The sequence below is a fragment of the Musa acuminata genome, chromosome BXJ2-3 (assembly GCF_036884655.1).
Source record: "Musa acuminata AAA Group cultivar baxijiao chromosome BXJ2-3, Cavendish_Baxijiao_AAA, whole genome shotgun sequence".
In the NCBI taxonomy this organism is placed as follows: Eukaryota; Viridiplantae; Streptophyta; class Magnoliopsida; order Zingiberales; family Musaceae; genus Musa; species Musa acuminata.
Window position 1 is genome coordinate 11,140,632 of NC_088340.1, and position 14,425 is coordinate 11,155,056.

The 14,425-nt window shown below is 39.1% G+C and overlaps 2 protein-coding genes across 2 annotated transcripts; one reads left to right on the plus strand and one right to left on the minus strand.

The window, feature by feature from the left end:
• Window positions 1–879: 879 nt before the first annotated feature.
• On the plus strand, window positions 880–3,336 carry LOC135607389 (uncharacterized). Its single transcript, XM_065099167.1, has 2 exons — window positions 880–1,158; window positions 3,130–3,336. Exons 1-2 carry the CDS (start codon window positions 964–966, stop codon window positions 3,211–3,213), a joined length of 279 nt encoding a protein of 92 aa, XP_064955239.1. The 5' UTR covers window positions 880–963; the 3' UTR covers window positions 3,214–3,336.
• A 344-nt stretch (window positions 3,337–3,680) lies between these two features.
• On the minus strand, window positions 3,681–5,967 carry LOC135607388 (trihelix transcription factor GT-3b-like). Its single transcript, XM_065099166.1, has 2 exons — window positions 5,004–5,967; window positions 3,681–4,391 (listed from the first exon to the last, which is right to left on the minus strand). The coding sequence occupies exons 1-2, from the start codon at window positions 5,406–5,408 to the stop codon at window positions 3,798–3,800; spliced, it is 999 nt and encodes a 332-aa protein (XP_064955238.1). The 5' UTR covers window positions 5,409–5,967; the 3' UTR covers window positions 3,681–3,797.
• Window positions 5,968–14,425: the final 8,458 nt, after the last annotated feature.

The following is a 14,425-nucleotide window of genomic DNA, read 5'->3' on the forward strand; positions in this document are numbered from 1 at the left end:
AACTGTTGTTTCCATTGAATTCAGCAAGCCTCGTTAGCTTCGGGTTTTAACCTCTTGATTGAAGTCTGCTCTTGAATTTGATGGTACTACACCATAATATGGAGTGGTTCCATTTGTATTAAAAGTTATAAATTAGTATTAAAAGGAGGACGAGGAATAAGATGATGATGACATTTAATCCATTTGTATTGATATGTTTTAGGAATATTAATTTTTTTTATAATAAAATTATAAATAGAAAAAATATTATCATTTGTAACATCATTTTAAAATTTCTTTATTATAATTAGCAAACCTTAAATTTTAATGCTTCATAAATTATCCAACCATTTAATATAATTAGAAAAAAAATTAATATTTCTAAATTATCCAACCATATGTAAATATAATCTTTTTTCTTTTTTTTATCTTCTTCTTCCTCCTCCTTAGAGGATGACATTGATGGAGCGATAAGTGACATCAATAGTGAGCGATGTTGATGGCAAGAGGTGTAGTGAAAGATGTCGCCTCCAACTATGCATTGAGCAATGTCTCCGGCAAGTAATGTTGATAACGCTGATGTCAATATCGATAATGAATATAACGAACAAATAACAAGCAAAGTCGATGGTGATTGTGACAATGATGATGTCAACATCGATGATGAAAATTGTGATGGTATCAATGGACAATAATGAAATGAAAAGAAAAAAAATAAAAAAAAAAATCAGTAACATTGGATTGTAAATGATAGAATAATATTTTATTATTTTTTAATGGACGGTCAATAGTAAAGGATTAATGCCGTAAATGGTAAGCTTACGGTCGTCAATATAAACATTCTTTCCTTTTTTTTGTACTTGTTTCCGCATGGATATTCTGACACGGCACTGATCTGACGGTGATGGTTAAGGGGTGCGGTGCGATGTCCCGGGTGCCCGTACCCGCTCCCCTTCCGATCGTTACGAGCGATGGAACGCTGATATGCTCGTGATCAAGAGCATTCGTTGGAAAGGTGGTCTGAGATCGAAGCAGGGAGGAGGAGACGAGAACAGGATGACGAGGGGCAAGCAAAAGATCGAGGCGCAGCGGAGGAACGCCGAGAGGAACCAGAAGCCCAAGGGTTCGCAGCTCGAGGCGAGGGCCGTCGGCCTCAAGGTCATCTGCCCCATCTGCAAGGTGCCGATTTCCGATCCCTTCTCTCGCCTGCTCGATAAATCTTTTCTTGTCTCCCTTCACGTTTGCTTTCTTGATCGAAAGTCTGATTTTGATTGCAAATAGCGCGTCAAGATCGTATCTGCCTTTGGTTCTGGGTATGGAAACCCTGTTTTCGTTCGATGATTTTTATGGTCATGATTCGGATTGCGGTTAGCTTTCCGATTTAACAAAGCATCTTTCTTCCGCAAAAGACGATTCAATGATTGCGAGTATCGGATCGTAGTTTGGATGTATGGCGAACTGGTTTATGGGGGAAGCAGCATGCATTTGCCTTGATTGAGAAGAAAAGTATTCACTTCTAAGGAATAGATCTTATGCGCTTACTTCATTCTTCTAGCAATCCAAGGAGAAACACGTTATACAAAGCAATAAGAGAAGAGACATGGGAAGAAGCTCGTAAGTCCGCCAGTCTCCCTTACCCTCGTATGTGTCTTTTGGAAAGCTCACATGCACAAAAAAAAAAAAATCCTCACGAGCCTGCGGGCCGCACCAACGGCCGATCGATCAAATTGTCCCTTATTATTAGATTAGCGTCCTGAAAGGAGGGCCCAAGACTTGCACCTCACTCCCGAGCCGTGCGCCAGGTCTCCCTTACTATCAGAGACATCTTTTGGACCAATGTCCGATCGACTAAATTGTCCCTTATTAGATTAGCATCCTAGAAGGAGGGCCCAAGGTTTGCACCTCACTCCCGAGTCGTGCGCCAGGTCTCTCTTACCCTCAGAGACGTCTTTTGGACCAATGGCCGACCGACCAAATTGTCCCTTATTAGAGTTATTCTATGATGTGGTTAGGTTGAAGGCTTTCTCGTATTCGAACCACTGTAGGATGGTGTCGGAGGTGTACGAGATGGAACATATGTAAAACCATGTTCCATATTTCAATCCACAAGGTTAGATCGATTAAGATGATTCTTTTAGGACAATTTCCTTGCATCAATTTCCTTGAGTCTAGGAGCATCAAGATCTTAAATTCAAGTTAATTTACAAAGTAATTAGTGCTTTTTTCAGGATCCATTTGTGCAAGTCGTTCATCATGCATTCGGAGATTAAAATTGTATGCCAGCAGTACCAATGGATCTTAGGTTCTGTCCTATCCGATGGGGTTCGATTTTGTTCTTATGATCTCATGCCAGATATTGTTTTTGATGGGGATACAAGCATTTCATGGAACCGTGAAATTTTGCTAACTTACATTTCTTTGTTCACAAATCGAGAGGCTAACGATAGGAATTCATGATGAGGAAACAAAACAAAGGAAGAAAAAGACCCCTTTTTTTTCTAATTAAAAGAAAAGAAATCTGGTTTAAAATCCATACGGTGACATGCAAGAGAAAGATGAGAAAATATGAATAGGTTTGAACAAAGTGAGAAATGATCACATTGGAATTGGAAATGCCAATGCAGCTAAAATGCTACGACGAACTAAGAACACAATCCTGTCGCCATTTCAATGTCTCAGTGTTGTGAAGAGGGGTATCTTTCTTGATGAGTCGATGATAAGAGAATGCCTTTTTTGTTGTTGTTGTTGTTGTGATGATATATGAGCTTTGAAAGTTTGGTCAGGTGATAATAGAATAACTATTTTTTCATAACAAGGATTGAGATCTGCAGGATTGGCCGTGGAGGTGGGATAAGAACAGAACGAAAGTTTTGCTTAATTAGCGGAGCAAATATGGGATTCTACACTAGCCATTGCACTTCATGGTTTCTTGTTGTCTGTCTGTCTGATCAAAGTTCTCGCTGACTTCTGTGCTGTCAATGTTGATTCTCCTTGAACAATATATTCAGGAAAAACTCAGTCTTTTCAGCATCATGAATGAATTCACTGAATTTTCGTTTTTTTTTTCCTTTCTATTTCTACCTCAATTTCCAGTACTTGTTTTTCTTGCAACAAAGTTATATCCTCAGATCGGGGAGTGGTTTCTTTTAGGTACAACTTGCGAATCATAACCAGCTGGTGGATCATTATGGCTCGAAGCATCCCAAGGAGAAGCCTCCGAGCGAGTCCGAGTGATCCATCCCCCCGCCATAGGAGTGTTCCGAACCTTCTTACTACATACGAAGACTTGGAAGAAATATATGTTACATATATCTTAAACCGGGATATGCTATAACTCGAATTCCAACTCTCTGACCACTCTTCATCTTCGATGGGATATTTCGTCTAGGAAGAACTTGCTCTTCCGAGTATTGGTATTAACATCTATCTGTCTGAAACTTGGGCAATGGCAGCGGTAATGACTTGCTGTTTCGTTGCTCCCAGTTGGATGATCGGAAAGAAAGGTAGGTATAGATAATGTTTGATGTTTTCCCTTAACAACATGTTGTGGTCGCAGAAAGAAAACTCAACTTGGGATGATAAGGTTGATCCAAAGATGGAGGAGCACAAAGAGGTATCTCACTCAAGTTAATAGCTCTCTCTAGGTAAGACTGATGTGGAGGGTCACCTATAAGATTAGCCTGTTTCTAGTCAACAACAGCGCCACCAAATATAATCCCCTTTTATAAGTATTACAAGAAGAACAAAAAATCTACCTAACCCACCATAGCAAATAAAGAACAAGGAACAAGCAACAGACACGAAGAAGAAGGGGCCAATCAGAGATCATCTTCAATGAACTTATTCAGCAGCGTGGTCAGCAGTGCATCCCTCTTTTCTGCCCGGCTCTCCTCCCTCATCCTCCTCTGCTCCTCTCTCTCCCTCCAAGCCTGCTCCAGCATCAGCCGCTCCCTCTCCAGCTTCTCCATCGACTGCCGCCACTCCTGCTCGAACATCCGCCGCTCCTGCGCCCTCCGCTCCATCATGTCGAACCACTGCATCTCCATCTGTTGCTGCTGCTGCAGGAACTCTTGCAGCAGCTCCTGAATGCTGCCGGCAGCCGCTGCCGCTGCCGCTGCCGCCGCCTTCCCCCGGTGCTGTTGATGGCCCCCTCTGTGGTCGGCCTTCTTCCTTCTGCCCTTTGGAAGGAGCTCGTCGTCACTGTCATTGTCGTACTCATCATCGTCGTCGGAGATTTCATCCGAGGATCGATCCCTGCCGACCCTCTTCGGCTTCTTCTTTGATTGCGACGCGCCGGATTCCGATTCCAGGAGGAGCCGTTGCATGTTCTTCGCCCGTTCCACGAACACCGCATTCAGCTCGTCGAAGAACGGGCATTGCCGGCCAGTTTCAGGATCAGCCGTCTCTTTACCCTGACAACAAACCAAAAAGAATTAGAGGCATATAAGATAATCATCTCTTCAGAAATCAATTGCTTTGAATCAACAAGGTTTTGACTTGTACAAATTTTACTAGATGTTCATCGACGAGCTGCAGTCCAAAGAGAGAGAGAGAGAGAGAGAGAGAGAGAGAGAGAGAGAGAGAGAGACCAGGGCAAGAAAAGAATGCCAATTTCTTTACCTAATGAAGACCTAACTTCCGCATGTTAGGCTACAATAAAGATGTTTATCTAATGGCAATATTGTAGTCCCAAAAAGGCAATAACATTCGGTAAGAAATTAATCGCATAATTGCGATGAATGAGTCTGTCTTCAGTCGAAGTTGTTGTGTTTTTAGGGTTCTTAAAGGAACTCTACATGGCCAAATCAATGCAGTCGACTTAAAATGCGATGATCGATTCAAACCTTCCCAAAAAGAATTGGCAACAAAGAACATACGCCAATACAATCAACTTAAAGCTGCGACAACCAATCAAAGTCACCCCGGAAGAATTAGCGATAGAAGACATGCAAATCACGAACCCTATATCGACCGAAATCACCGGAGCCACAACCAGGGGAAAGGAATAGGAAGAGAGGCGAGACCTTGTAGCGATTGACGAGGTTCTTCCACTTGCACTTACACTGATCCGGCGTCCGGCGGTACCCGCGCTCCCTCATCCTGGCCGCCACCCCCTCCCACATCGTCTTGTTCCGCCGCGCCACCGCGGGGTCGCGCTCCAGATTGGCCCTGATCGCGATGAGGTCCCTCGTCTCCTGCTGGCCCCACTGCGGCACCCTCTCCTCCCTCCCCCTCTGCTGCTGCGGCAACAGCACCCCCCCGCCTCCTCCTCCGCCGCCGCCGCCGCCGCTCGTGCCCACCATCTCTCCCACCGGACCCGGGTTCATCTGAAGCGGGATTCCAGCCAACATCGTCATCCGCCCCCCAAGCGACTCACCATCCCCGCCACCTCCTCCTCCTCCTCCTCCTCCTCCACCTCCAAGCATCATATTTTTCCTCTCCTTCCAGAAACCCTAGCCCTAATTCTTTTCTTCTTCTTCTTCTCCCCGCCCGCCTCACTACTCCACTTCGTCTTCGACTACTAACTCGTCCACCGCGAAAAGAGCAGCTGAGCAGGAAAGATTAGCTTCCAAATAGGAGATCATTCATCGGACGAAGGCGCTTCCCGGTTTTATATCCCCTCTTCCGCTCCTCCCACCTCTCCACATGGGCCCAAGAATTGGACCCTGTTATTACTGTAATGCCACTGCCGCCTGCCTCTCATCCAAACTATGCATCCACAAAGAGGGGGAGAAGAAGTCCTAAATGACTTTAATACTACCCGAAGGAAGGAAGATGTCTAGACGCTGAACACGATGTCTGAAACGGCGAAAGAAAGCTGGAGGAGGCGGAGAGCATGTTCAAAAGGAAGTCAAAAGAGCGAAAGACACCACGCAATTGTGCTGCTGCCCCAGAGAGGCTGATGGCGGATGCAGCCGACGAAGCCGTGTGTGTGTTTTTGCTTCCGCGTCCGTGCTGCCGAGGCTCGCTTCTAGATGGGATGGCGTCGCGTGTGAAGCTCTCCATCACCGGCCCACCACCACGAAAGGTAGAAAAGGTGGGTGGCCGAGTGCGGCACGCGAGGGTGGGCCGTTGACGACTCCTGACAATGCTTTCCCCCCCCACCCCCCAATAGCCCCGAGCTTAGCTGTCCGCGACACGCCCCCGCCACGACTTCCACCGACCATTTTGCCCGGTCACATTTGGCATGGCGTTGGGGATATTATATTCCAAATCGAATTATTTTTCTTTGTAAATATTTAAAAATATTTTATTGAGTAATTTCGTTGTATTATCGTCAAATTAATATCTGGATAATATTTGATAAAAACCTCTCTTTTTAATTTTTTGAACAAAATTTTTAATTTGAAATACTTCTAATTGTATAATCAGTCATCAATCTTTTTTTTTTGTTTTTTTCTTGTGGATGGTGAATCAAGATTACAATCCTTTTTACGTTGTGTTATGATATGTACAGTAATATTTATGAAAGTATTATTAAAATATAATATTAAAAATTATCATTAATATCTTAATCAATCTAGTATGGTCTAAACTCGTTTGCATATAAATGTCTAAAGTATCTTCGAGAAAGAAATATCATGCTTCTAAGATAATTCTGAGTTAGATCTAAAGTAAATCCACGGTGTCTTTGAGGTGGAAGTATTGTATTATTTGAAATGTCATCTATACAAAGTCTAAGGCGAAGGAAGATTTCCAAATTAGCTCCGATGCTCAAGTTAGTAAAACTATAATTTTCATTTATAGGTTAAAATAGTCCTCCTCGAAGAGTTGTTTTTTTTTTTTTTTGATATGTCTTTATATCTTTGCATAAGAGAGAAGAAAGTTTATGATTACTTTTATTTTATCACGAGGGAAATAATTCCTTATCATAAAAAGAGAGAAAAATTAGTATTTCTCTTCCTTATCATAATAAATAAGAAGTAAATTTTTATTTTTATGTTATGATTCTACATAGGCTTTCGATAAAATTTCCATGAATCTAAGCTATAATATTTTTACATGATGTTACCATATTTTCAACAATGTTATAAAAATATTATTATAATATAATATAAAATTATAATATAAATTTTTTTAATTTTATTAAAATATTATAACTAGACAGACCCATATAAAAAGAAAAGAAAATAGAGAAAAAAAGGGAGCGGAGGTACTTCAGGTATCAAGAAAAAGAAAAAGTGATATTCGAATTCTAAAAAATGAGAGATACTTTCGATAATTTTACAAAAATCTAAAAAAAATTCGAGAATTGGCTCATACTATTTTATATATTAAAATTTTATTTTACAGAAAATAAGACCAACGAAGATTGCCCTTTTTCGTCGCACAGAGACAGTTGGAAGGCCGCGTCGCGGACACGTGGGAACGGGAACAGCGTAATTTGTGTGAACAGGGCGCGGCGTAATCGTCGACTTCGTCTCAGTTGTCGCGTTCCTTCGTAGAGTCTCCGTGCGGGCGAGGCAGCCGCAAAATTCGTATCGTTTTCGTCTGCTTAAATATTGACTGGACTCCTCCCGTTTGACACCCCTCCGTACGCCACGGCGTCAGCCCAACTCTTCTTCAACCGTCTGATACGGTCACCCGTGATGCCAGCATTTGGAGGAGGAGTCGGAGCTTTCACGATATTGGTCGGTCGCGTTTCCCATCGGGTGACGATCGAACCCCACGAAGCAGCGTTCTAATTCCGCTGCAGCCAACACGTAGCTCCATCACCTCACTTGGTGAGCGCTTTCCCGCATCCATCAGCTGGCAAATCACCTATCAATGACCAAATCGAGTGCCTGCACCATGTTTTCCGTGCTGCACCTGCTCTCTGATTACCGGTCATCCTTTTGCCACGCAGCTATCGACAACATTAAGTTCCAAAACTTGTCCATTTGACAATGCATGTGAATTCTAAGCTGGTTTCTGTGCCCACGTGAGAACGAGAATTATATATAATTTTATAAACCTAAACGTTTGGATTGAATGTATGCCAAATTTATGTGAGAGCATCATGCCTTTCACATAATATCCATTGTACAAAGGTATGAGACAGTTGACTAAGTATTGTCTTTCCTCACTGACATTCTCAATGGAATATTATCGGAGATGGTTAGAACTTACGTTCTCAAAAAATATTCTATAAAATATTTCTTTCCTTTGTAATCAAATATAAAAACTCATAATCAATGTAATAAAAAGAGAGCATTTTTCGATCACTTATATCCATATTCATCTACCTTAGGTTACCAATTTAGGCGTCAAAAGAACCAGGTTAGGAAATCTCTCTCTATCTCGAGAGCTCGATATTTTTACCTCGGAAGCACCTCGAGTGACCCTACGCACATAGGTCCAGACCACGTTGAGCTAGTTAGGTTGTTAACAACTTCTTCTCGTAACATTTTGATGCTAGGAGGGCTCGATCTTGCAGGAACACTTGCTCACCGACCATCTCACTGAACACTCAAATAAAGAGGTTTTGCCCTCAGCCCACAGTACTTTTACTCAATGAGGGCAACAGTCATTCTTTCCACATTCAGGTGCATCCACCTTAGCATAAACACTGATACGATACTAATGTATATTTAATAACTCGAGTCTCTCACTTTTAGGGACAACCTTGAGCCACATGCTTATCCTCTGCTTATGTGTTCTTAAATATCACTCAATAAATGCAGATGCTAATAGGCATGAAACAGGTTGTCAGTATTTTTTTTCCCTAATTAGCTCAACAGGTGGTGCCACAAGCTTAATTGTAATCGTTGGTTCAACTACCATTGGCACCCATTGAGGTTCCTTGACCCAACATCGTGTCAACATCTTAGGAGCACTTGAGACCCACCATTAAGAAGAAAGACCAACATCGACCTGCATTGTAGAGAAGAACAAGTGCTAATGAGTGAAATCTCTCAAGGGAGACCACAGAGACTCAAATGAGAGAATGAGCCTCACTCTCATAGTTAAGGGGAATTTATAAGAAAGGGACCAATATTTCTTCTCCCGTATTGAAGACAAGTGTCCCTTCAGATCAAATTTGAGGCGACACCAATAAAATGAAATCATACCTCTATAGCATTAGAAGACAAATAAAGAAACCTAAACATTGTGTCATATAAATGATGACCAAGCAGAGGGACTTGTAGATCAAACTTGACTGGGATGAAGTACTTAGTTTGCAAGTGATCTAGGTGTTGTATGCTCATCACTAATTCTTTAACATATGTGTTTTTCATGAACTCTAGGTCTTGAAGAACCTTTGGGTTCACGAGAACTAACTCTCCCAATAAGGGGGAGGATGGAACTTCCTCCACCCTTGGGTTGTCTAAGGATAAAGCGTCAACCTCCTTGGTTATCTAGCGATCGTAAGATCAGGTGGAGCCTGTGCAAGAAAGGAAAAGCATCATAACCTACAAAGATAGAAGAACAAGATGCTAAAGTGCCGACATGCAAAGAAGATGATATGCTCAGGAACTGACCCGCTATCACGAAGAGGACCAATGATTGACACGCCTTATAGATGAGAACTAGGGCTAAGGAGAGAAAGCTCCCAAGAGGGACCACAGATGCTCAAATGAGAGGATGAGCCTCACTCGCATAGTTAAAGTAGATTTATAAGAAAGGGAATAGTCTCTCTTCTCCAATATTGAAGATAAGTATATCTTTAGATCAAATTTGAGGCAACACTAATTGATGAAGGGGCACCTCGGGAAGCATAAAGGCGATCAATATATGAAGACCATCTCGGAGAGTGTAAATATACTTGAGATATATGAGTCGAGAAAATTTGATTCCCATAAGAAGAAACCTATTACAACAGGAGGCACAAAGCAAATTGTGCCAAGGTGCATAAGTTAAGAAAACTATGTTAGGATCATAAAGGCACTAAGAGCAGGCGGGAGGGGGGACGGGGGAGAGGGGGCGAGTGGTGAATTAGTGCTTTTAAAAAATTATGATTTAAAAACTTTTATTTGATGAAACTAGTATCGAAAATGCAATTAACTTAAAATGTGAGTAAGAGTAGTGAGCAAGTAAATCAATTAGTAATAAGAATAAAAATTATAAAGAAAAAATATAAATTAGATTTATAGTGGTTATGTCATCCCGACCTATGTCTACTACCAATTCCTATTCTCTCGAGGCCATCGGCTTTCATTACCGATCTTCTTTTCAACGAGCAAAGATCAACTACTCTTGTTATAACCCTTTCTCCTTTTCATAGGATCAGGAGAGAACCTTTATGCTCATCTTTTCTAAATAGACCTCACTCCTTCATTAGAAAGACTTCTAAACCCTAGGAGGAAGAGACTCAACACTTAGATATTACACACTTTTTTTTTCCTCAAGAATTATTTCCCCCTTCTTATCTTTTTCTTGCTATCTCAAGCAAGAATAAGCGGGGTATTTATAGGCCATAAATGACTTTAGAAATGGAGTCAAAAATTTAAATGCAAGCGGTGATACCATCACCTAACACGATCTAGAAGACTATGTCCTAGCAACAACACCGCTTGACACTGGCGGTACCACAGTTGAGTCTTCCGAAATTGTATACTCGGTACTTTCTAGCTCATAGGTGGTTCCACTACCTGGTCGAGTGGTGCCATCGCTTGACCTAATTGCAGGTCACTGAATGAGCCTTCCAATAGGCTTAATTCAGTCATGATTAAGACCTAATGAGCCCTTAATTGAGTTGGTATGGTTACACAAAAAACTAATTCAATTACAACCTAAATTACTTCGATCAAGACACAAATGATTAGAAACATGAATCCTATGTTGTCTAGCATGTCATGGTTTATTCGGTGCTTCGTCTGAACCTTTGGCGTATCGTCATCTCCTTCGATGTATTGCCTGATCCATTGGTATGTTGATCTCCTACAATGTTCGATCTTCTTGGCATAATACTCGATTATTCTGGCCCGATGCCCGAACTCATGGCACAAAGTTTATTTTTCGGCATATCGACCAATCTCTGACATGATGCTCTCCGGCCCAACGTCTAATTCTCCTACTCCAATGGATTTACCTTTCTATGATCAAAGTTAGTTTTCCATCACTCAAATGCTTATTAGATCATAACTTAATTAATTAATTTCATCATCAAATCCGAGATTCAATAATCTTTCATTTTTTTGATAATAACAACAAATTGATGGCAGAGTTTTAACTAAACTCCTCGTATCTATATGACATATTAAAATACACTTGAATTCAAAAAATGATAACCTTTAAATTCAAGTCAAAATAATTTTAATGATAGTGACTTTCATATCATAGTTAAAATATCATTGCATACATCATAAAATCATAATTTCAAATCATCATGCGTTAAGATATCATTGTATGCATAATTTTAAATCATCAAAATTTTAAATCAAATCATCAAAGATTACATTCAACTTCTCCCCCTTTCTCATCAACAAAAAAGAGAATGGTGTAAGTTTATTACTTCTCTTTAAAGTATGTAAGATACTAAATTTTTACTTCTCTTTGAGACGTGCAAGCTAGCAATTTTTATTTTTCTTTTGAGATATAAAAGCTAGCAATTCTTTGCTTCTCTTTTGAGATGTGAAAGCTAGCATTTCTTTGTTTCTTTTTTGAGATGTAAAAGCTAGCAATTCTCTCTCTCCCTTTGTCATTGTGAAGGTATAATTTTTCTCTCTTTATATTAATGTTTCAATCATAACATGAAAGAGATCATAAATAATTAATTTGGTGATGGGGTATACAATTCATGAATATAAGAGAGTCATATGAAATAAATAAAATTTAAGTTATGAATACTGAGAAATCAAGTGAAAAATCATGATTCATTTAGATAAATATCCTCTTTAGTAAATAATAAAAAAAATCTTAGAAGAGCAATTAGTAAATCTCAAGTATCAAGTGAAAGATAATGATTCATGTGGATAAATATTCTCTTTAATAAAATGAGAGAATCATATGAGAATAAATAATAAAAGTTCTCGATTCATGCATTTGAATAAGTATTTTTCAATGAAGAGTGAGTTTGAATACATTTTAATGTATCTCTAATAATTAGATCCTTAGGATGTGCATATATATACTTTCATTCCTTGGGTAAGGATTCTTTATAAGTAGATGTATCCAAGTTGCTTTGGAGAGAAGAAATTAAATTATAAAATTTAAAATAATCAAAATTATTTTTTTAGTTCAAGAGATTCAAAAATAATAAAAATAGATTTATCAATCTTTTATTGAAAACTCGATAAGCTTTAAAGATAGAAAATTTTTCAAGAAAAATGCATTCTTCTTTTACTATCCATTTATGTGACTGATTTCATACTAACATGCTCAAATCTTCTATGCCAAAGTCATGCATAATCGTTTAAAAACGAAAAATAAGTTTCGTCATCACAATCATTAAGATCAATAGTGTAACCATTTACTAATAAAATATATTCAATCAAAAGATTTGATTTATTACCAATAATTTAATTCCAATGATCTTTCCTTTATTATTGTTGTTTCGGTTAGTGAGCTTTGTGAAGTATGTTGGATCTCCCATCATATGTCTTGAGTATCTATTATCAAGATATTATCTTTTGCTCGTAGCTTTCGATTGTAGATATATCTACAAGAAAGATATGTTTGTTTTAGGTACCTATTTAATTTTAGGAACCCAAACTAATTTATGAGAGTTGTACTTTTTAAATGAATATTTATAAGCATAATGATCACATCTACTATAAAATTACATTTAACTTCAAGGGAAACATGTAATATGGGTTCTTTAACAAATGTAGTTGGCTTTTGTTGAGTGTTACTACTCACAAAGTTGATTCCTTCCTTTTTACATAAATGATCTTTATTAGCAAGAATAATATTTAATGATTTGCTATAAATTTTAAAATGTTCTAATATTTGTTATAATAATAAATTTTCTTTTTTGTATAAATCTAACTCTTCATATTTAGTGTAAGGAATTAACATGCAATTGTCATATTTATTTTTTAATTTATCAAATTTGTTAGGATTGAAATTGAATGCTTGTTCATAAGCCTAGTGAAAGTAAAGTAAGGAGGAAGTGAAGCAATTACAAAATAAGTAAATGATAATAATAGAAATGCACATTGATTTATAGTGGTTCAATCGTCGTGACCTATATCCACTCCTGATTCCTCTTCACTCGAAGCTACCGGCTTCCACTACCGATTTTCTTTTAACGGGCAAAGATCAACTATCATTTTACACTTGATTCTCCTTTTGATAAGTTTAGGAGAGAATATTTACACCTCCACTTACTCTTCTCTTAAACCACACTAACACTTAGAACTTGAGAGGAGTTCTCACAAGATTACAATAGCGTTTTTCTATTTTTTTTGCTCTCAATTCTTGTGTAAGTTAACTAGAGATGAGAGGGGTATTTATAGGCCTCAAGTGGATTCAAACTTAGAGCCTAAAAGTATCTCAATCTCGGTTTTCGGGGTATTAGTGGTACCACCGCTTGTGCTGGGCGGTATCATCGCCTGCAACACTGAAACTGGGCGGTACTACCACTTGGGAGACTATGTTTGAGTGGTACCACCGCCTGATAGTCTCAGAGATTAAGTCTGGGTGGTGGTACCGCCCAGACTAGCAGTACTACCGCTTGACACAATCTCAGAGACTGTGCCACCGATGGTTCCATCTGTTGGGTTATTGTTTGGGCCTTTTACTTAAACCAACACAGCCCAAACTTGGGCCTAATTAGCCCCTAATTGAGTTGGCCCAATTCTAACCTAATTATGCCTAAAACCTATTTCAATCTAGACAATTATTATAAAGCTAATCAAATATTATCCGGCATGTCATTAGTTCATCGACGCTTCATCCGAATCTTCGTGCATTGTTCTCTCTTATGGTGTATTGCCCAATCGACCAGTTGACCTCCGAAACTCTAATTTTCTTGGTGCAATTTTTACTCTTCTTGGCCCAATGCCCGAACCCATGGCATGAAGTCTTATGTCAATACATCGGCCAATCCTCCGGCTCGACATCCAATCTTCTGACATGTTCTACTCCGGCCCGACATGATTCTTCCTGATTTTAAATGTCTCTCCCTGATCAAAGCTTCCTTTGTCACTCAAAACGTATATTAGATAAACACTATCAATTGGTTTCATCATCAAAATTCGAGATTCAACAATCTCTCCCTTTTTGATGATGACAACCAATTGATGACGGAGTTAACCTTAACTCCCCCTATCATATTGTCATATTGATAGAACCTTGAATTCAAATTGAATTCAAGTCAAAGTAATATTTCATCATGAATATATGCAACACATTATATGCATATCATTGCATTGCATGCATCATTATCATAAGTTTTGCATGCATCATAATAAATATTTCAAATCATCATGGTATCAAAATATCAAAGTATATTACATCCTACTATGTATGATTCTCATATCATCATATCTTCTCCCTTTGTCATTAACAAAAAAGGAGAAGT

Bases quoted from the DNA above. Each gene is read 5' to 3' on its own strand.
- LOC135607389 (XM_065099167.1), top strand. From the start codon at position 964: ATGCTCGTGATCAAGAGCATTCGTTGGAAAGGTGGTCTGAGATCGAAG. The intron at 1,159-3,129 runs GTGCCGATTTCC...GGTTTCTTTTAG, and splicing joins TCATCTGCCCCATCTGCAAG to GTACAACTTGCGAATCATAA.
- LOC135607388 (XM_065099166.1), bottom strand. From the start codon at position 5,408: ATGATGCTTGGAGGTGGAGGAGGAGGAGGAGGAGGAGGAGGTGGCGGG. The intron at 4,392-5,003 runs GTCTCGCCTCTC...GTTTGTTGTCAG, and splicing joins ACCTCGTCAATCGCTACAAG to GGTAAAGAGACGGCTGATCC.